Source organism: Protobothrops mucrosquamatus, unplaced genomic scaffold, assembly GCF_001527695.2.
Source record: "Protobothrops mucrosquamatus isolate PMUCROS unplaced genomic scaffold, P.Mucros_1.0 scaffold2814, whole genome shotgun sequence".
Classification (NCBI taxonomy): Eukaryota; Metazoa; Chordata; class Lepidosauria; order Squamata; family Viperidae; genus Protobothrops; species Protobothrops mucrosquamatus.
In genome coordinates, this window is record NW_015388848.1 from 80,923 (window position 1) to 86,922 (window position 6,000).

Genomic DNA, 6,000 nt, shown 5'->3' on the forward strand with positions numbered 1-6,000 from the left:
GTCTAATCTTTTCTTGAAGACCTTCAACGATGGAGCACTGATAACTCCAGGAACCAAGCTGTTTCATTGATTAATTGTTCTCACTGTTAGGAAATTTCTTCTTAGTTCCAAAGAAGAAGAAGAAGAAGAAGAAGAAGAGGAAGAGGAAGTAGTAGTAGTAGTAGTAGTAGTAGTAGTAGTAGTAGTACCTTTCTTACAGCACACTCCAGACGTTAAGGCAGGAGTAAATTACCCCCAAATTGGGTAAAAAAAATATTTTTTCGTTGGGTAAGGACACATGAGCTCATTGCCCAGTTGTAAGTGGGACATTTAAATAAGGACTTTCTGATAAACGATAAAAATAACTTTCTTCTAAGTAGTTTTCCGACTCGGTTGCTTATTGGGAAGGTAAACTGAGGCAGAACCTAGGGGCTGATTTGGCTATCAGGATATTGGAGAAAAAGATTTGGGAAGCACTTCCTTAAGGTCATTCTGGAAAAAATCCTGCTCCACTCAGCCCCCATCCTAACATCTGGAAGAAAGGAACGAAGGATTTTCAGTTCAGAGAGTGATGCTATTGGTGAGGCACAAAAATCTTCCCGCTGTAATGCTGTTTTCCTGACCTACTGGGGTTTCTTTGTCTCTTGATCTCAGGCAACTGAGAAGATAGATAGGCTGGTGGACAACTTGGAAGATGGACATCTCAGGAACCCCACAGACCACGCCCAGGGTCCTTTGAAGCCCGTGTTGTCCACCAGCATCCCATTTTCATCCCCGTATTACTGTTTTCCATTCCTCTGACCCTCAGAGTGTTGACTTTCCTTCCATAATCTGATCTCCGTTAGCTTTGAGGTAGGACAGAGATTTGGACAGGTTGCCTGAATTTGTTTCCCTAAGTGCTGCTACGAACAGGAAGAAAGAAAGGTGGAGAGTGGAGGGGCACAGAACGCTTCCTTAACCCTTGCTGCAGCTTAGGTGTTCAATGTGTTCTTTGGTGCAGGACAATGCTGCAGGAACAGGTGGTGGTGGCGCTCGTGAAGATCTCTGGAGCATGAACAACCAAAATTATCTGCTGCCCGACCTCCTCCAACAGAGTCAGATCTCAGCAAACCAAGTGAAAACTTCTGCTCAGGAACTTCAGGACAATCCTCCTGCTAACCAGGTCAAAGCTCCTTAAACGAGTCACAAATGTTAAACTTAAAAGTCTGGGTTTTTAAAAACGGGGGAACGGTGAACGTCTGGTGACCATCGCATCCTCTGTGTGCATGATGGGGAAGAGGTCAAGGGGAAATGAGGGGCAAATGGTTCAATGGTTGCATGGCTCTGCAAAAGTGCAAGTCAAGATGGGCCCTAAGATGTGATGCATCTAAGTTACCATTGATGAGACATTCTATCCGCGGGAAGCTGAAGGAGCTGTTTTGCTTTGGATATTTCCTGTAGGTGGATCAGATCTACTCCCTGCTCCTTCCCCTAGTCCAGTGGTTCTCAACCTGTGGGTCAGGACCCCATTTGGGGTCGATCGACCATTTCACGGGGGTCGCCAAGCAAGGCTGTCCGCCATTTTTTTTGTCCGCCATTTTTTTTGTCCGCCATTTTTTCCCCCCTTTTCCGGCGGTTGCCTTACCTCCCTTGGGCTGGGCCAGCTGGTGGTCGGCCTGCTCCGTCTCTGCCGCTTGCCAGCTACGCCTCGGCCGGCGCAGGGGGCGGAACCACGCATGTGCGGCGCTCCCGGGCAGGGAAAGTCCTCGCCTTATGACCGGTTGGGTAGTCCTCGACTTACAACCGGTTTAGTCCTCGACTTACGACCGGTTTAGTCCTCGACTTACGACCAGTTGGGGTCGCGGCATTAAAAAGGTTGAGAACCACTGCCCTAGTCTAAGTCCATTATCCACATCCACTTTTTGTATTTAAAGGTAGAAAGTGATGGGGTGTAAATCTCTTCTATCATGGTCCTAAGTAGACTATCACTCGTGATCTTGGCTCATGGTCATGTCGCTTTCTTACATCGCCCTCTTGGGTTTTGAGGGACCTTGGCTGGATTGACTCCAGTTGCAGAGATCTCTCTCCCAGCAGCAAAAGCAGCAGTTCTGTTTCAGGGCTGCACCCCAAGGAATCAAACACAAAGTATGTGAGGTCTCACAAAGTTGACTATTCGCTTCATCATATCCAGCCCACCAGTTGCAAACGGTTGAAGGTAGATCCTTAATTAATTTTTGATTCTTATTTTTACAGCAGGCACTGAACACTGACAGTACCCCTTCCAAAAACAGTTCCTCCTCTACATCATCTTTTACCTCCTTCATCGATCCTAGACTTCTCCAAATCTCACCCCCTTCCAGTCCAGCTGGACCAAACTGTGGTTCCCGTAAGTATAGACAAGGTCATCCTTGCCTCTTTTACTAAGTGGGTGGGAATTATAATTTCTGGCATCCGGGATGAGGTCGAAGCTAGAGTGGTACAATGTATGGCTTCTGTGCAAAGAATTTCAAGACAAGGTCGCTGGAATCTTCAGAGTTGGTTGAACAGACCATCAGTGTCAAGCTCCAAGTAGGGTGGGCAAGACCAAGAAGCAAGAACTGCCCTAATATCAGTAGGGCCAGCGCTATTCTGGTTTAAACAGGGGAAAAACTCCACTCCCTTCTAGCACTGATGATGTTACCTAGTTAGGTCGTGAAACATCTGCAAGAAAACAAACTCAGAAAGCACCAAAGACCACACAGTTCAACCCTGAGCTATGAATATTCTTTTCTATTGGCAATAAGAATCCCCCAGTCTGATTTATAGGGAAATATTTAATCAGAGTCTCTATAAATTATTTGAAATGCTTCTTCCTAGATTTCTTGTGACTTGAACTCAAGTGTCATATATGAGGTAGCTGCCAACAGAGTCATCTTCTATCTCTTGATTGTTGATGTCTATCTCTCTTCCATTCCTCTCCCTGCTTCTCCACCATGTCTTATAACCATCATCGTAACCAATCCCACTATTATTAGAAAGTAGAATATAGATGTCATGGACCTTTAGATGCTCAGGCCCAACAGCTACGTTCACAACTCTCCTCTGCTTTTCCTCCCAGCGTCCGATGTGACAATGGATCCCCCAAGGCGGCAAAATACAAGAAAAGGTTCTGTGGTCAACGTGAACCCTACCAACATCCGGCCACAGAGCGACAGCCCTGAAATCCGCAAATATAAAAAGAAGTTCAATTCCGAGATCTTGTGTTCTGCCCTGTGGGGTGAGTAACCTGGTTTGAAGCAGAGACAGATGCTGGCAAACAGGGTCAGTTCTTCGCCCTTTCAGCTGATGTAGGACACACCGTTTTGAATGTAAAGCTCACATGTGCCCCAGTTGCCTCACGTCTGGTCAGCCTGCTTTGGTTTTGCCTTAGTATGTTGAGTTATCTGTGGTTTGATTGTGGATGGATCCAGGCATTGTGCTCTACTCAGCAAACTGTGATCAAGCTGTGGTTTAGTATAATATCTGGACACAGCCATTGAATACTAAGGTGGTAGAAGAGATGGCTGTTCAGTCCAGGAACCATTCTTGAGCACTAAGATCATGGGGAGATCATGGGGAGAAGTCATTGCACTAAGTAAATGATGCAGTTACTGGCTTACATCTTGTTGAGGTTCACCTCAACAAGATTTTGCTCTACAGAATCCTTGCTTCTTTTTCTCATGTAAAACTAAGACATAAAAGGTCTTGTGCTTCCATTGTAAACAAGAACGTGGACCTCTCTTCAGCTGGTGGAGAAACTGGGAGTGGTGAAGGAGGTCTGGAATTATGTCTTCTTCCTGGCCTCTTATCTCAAGGTGTCCCATCTAGATACATCTCTTTCCCTCAGTTTGGGAATGTCCTGAGGGCATCAGCTGACGGTCACCACAGGTTCCTACTTCAAAGTTTAATATATTAAATGCGGGACTCCAGTCTTAGTTGTTTCAGCATACATTTTTGTGGTTCTCCACCGGCTTTCATTTTCCATCTTTCTGACATCAAGCGACAGGCTTCAGAAAGCCGGCACAATATTTTTTTTGCCCATGCCCTTCTGCTTCGACTTAAGTCTTAAATGAGAAACAAAATAAATGAATGAAAGTGCCAGGAAGAAATTATCCCAGGAAATGTAAATTTACAGTTTACAGCTCTCTGGGTTTCATTTGATGTATGTTTGGAAGAGGCCAAGTTTTTTAAATTAAGAACAGAACAGCATAGCAAAGCTGGTGATGATTTGTGTGCTGAGGTGGAGGACGCTATCTTCTTAGCAGCCTCCTGCTTGGAGCTTCCTTTGCCTCCACACCCTGCCCCACAAGACTCAGGTTTCATTCTTTCCACCTCAACTTTCCTTATCAACCGTATCAACATGGCCCAACCTAAGGGAAACCTCATTCCTTCGGCTGTCTGTTTGGATCAGTGGAACAGCTGGCCTCCAGAAGTTGTGGGTGCTCCAACACTGGAGGTTTTTAAGAAGAGATTGGACAACCATTTGTCTGAAATGGTATAGAGCAGCGATGGCGAACCTTTTAGAGACCGAGTGCCCAAACTGCAACCCAAAACCCACTTATGCATCGTCGGGTGCTGGGTGGGTATGGCCCATGGGTTGGGCGTGGCCCATGGGCTGGGTGTGGCTGTGGTAGTAACGGCAGACTAGGTGGGACTAAAAAGTTCAATCAATCAATTCTAACTTTGCAAGATTTTTTTTCCCATGAGAAGTTGAAATTGACTGATTGAACCTTTTTTTTTTTTTTTTTTGCACACGGTAGCAGAGGCCTAAAGTGAAAAGGTTTTATAAAACCCAGCTGAAGGCCTAGGACAGTGGCGACAGCGCGTGTGCCCACAGAGAGGGGTCTAAGTGCCGCCTCTGGCACCCGTGCCATAGGTTCGCCACCACTGGTATAGAGTCTCCTGCCTGAGCAGGGGGCTGTCCTAGAAGACCTTCAAGGACACTACCAACTCTGTGATTCTGTTGACCTTCAATCCATCAGCATTTTCTTTGGTCTCAAAAGTTGCTGGCAACTTGGATTTTTCCAGGTTGTTGTCTTTAACTAAACCATGGTTGAAAACACAATGAAGATTTCCTACAGTGAGCTGACCCAGCCATTCCAGAGATCTGCTTGTAAGTCCATACTATGTTCTTTGCATGTCAACAGGGGTGAATTTACTGGTTGGGTCCGAAAATGGATTGTGGCTTCTGGACCGGAGTGGACAAGGTCGCGTTTACTCTTTGATTAGCAGGAGACGTTTTCAACAGATGGACGTGTTGGAAGGACTGAATGTGCTCATTACCATCTCAGGTGTGTTTGCTGTCGAAAAACTTCTGAGCTAACATTCAATACCAAGCAATGAGAGAGGGGGAGGACTAGACCATGCACTGAATTATAAAATGTTGTCAGCTCTTGCCAAACCTTACAAAGATGGTTAGGGGATCTGGAGACTAAATTGTACCATGAACGGCTAAGGAAAGTAGTTATGACTAGTCTAACGAAGAGAAGGCTTGGGGAGATCTGATAGCACTCTTCCAATATTGGAAGGGCTGTAACAGGGGAAAGGGTGTCAACTTCTTCTCCAAACCAGAGGTCCCCAACCTTTTGGACACCAGGGACTGGTTCCGTGGAGAGAGGTTTTTCCGCGGACCGGAGGGGGCGTGGTTTTGTGTGCTTCCTGCATCCCATGGATGGGGCTTTGCTTGTTTGTGTGGACTGGTTGCTGGCATGCTGCAGCCCGGTACCGGTCCACGGACCGGGGGTTGGGGACCCCTGCTCCAAAGCACCTGAAGGCAGGGCGAGAAGCAATGGGTGGAAGCTCATCAGAGGGAGATACAAGCTGGAAGTAAGGAGGAATTTCCTGACAGTGAGGACACTTAATCAGTGGAACAACTTGCCTCCTGGAGTTGTGGATGCTCCACCGTTGGAGGCTTTTAAGAAAAGATTGGATAGCCATTTGTTTGGGATGGCACAGTTAGCCCTTGACTCACGACCGCAAGGGAGCCCAAAGTTTCTGTTGCTAAGTGAGACATTTGTTAAGTGG

General features: G+C 46.5%; 1 protein-coding gene across 1 annotated transcript in view; it reads left to right on the plus strand.

Moving 5' to 3' along the window:
- LOC107296457 (TRAF2 and NCK-interacting protein kinase-like) overlaps positions 1 to 6,000 on the plus strand; it is a 64,872-nt gene that overhangs the window by 47,041 nt on the left and 11,831 nt on the right. Inside the window, 5 exon segments of the mRNA XM_029286072.1 lie at positions 825 to 831; positions 980 to 1,141; positions 2,215 to 2,344; positions 3,056 to 3,214; positions 5,124 to 5,267. Of these exon segments, the coding sequence (XP_029141905.1) occupies positions 825 to 831; positions 980 to 1,141; positions 2,215 to 2,344; positions 3,056 to 3,214; positions 5,124 to 5,267 (602 nt within the window).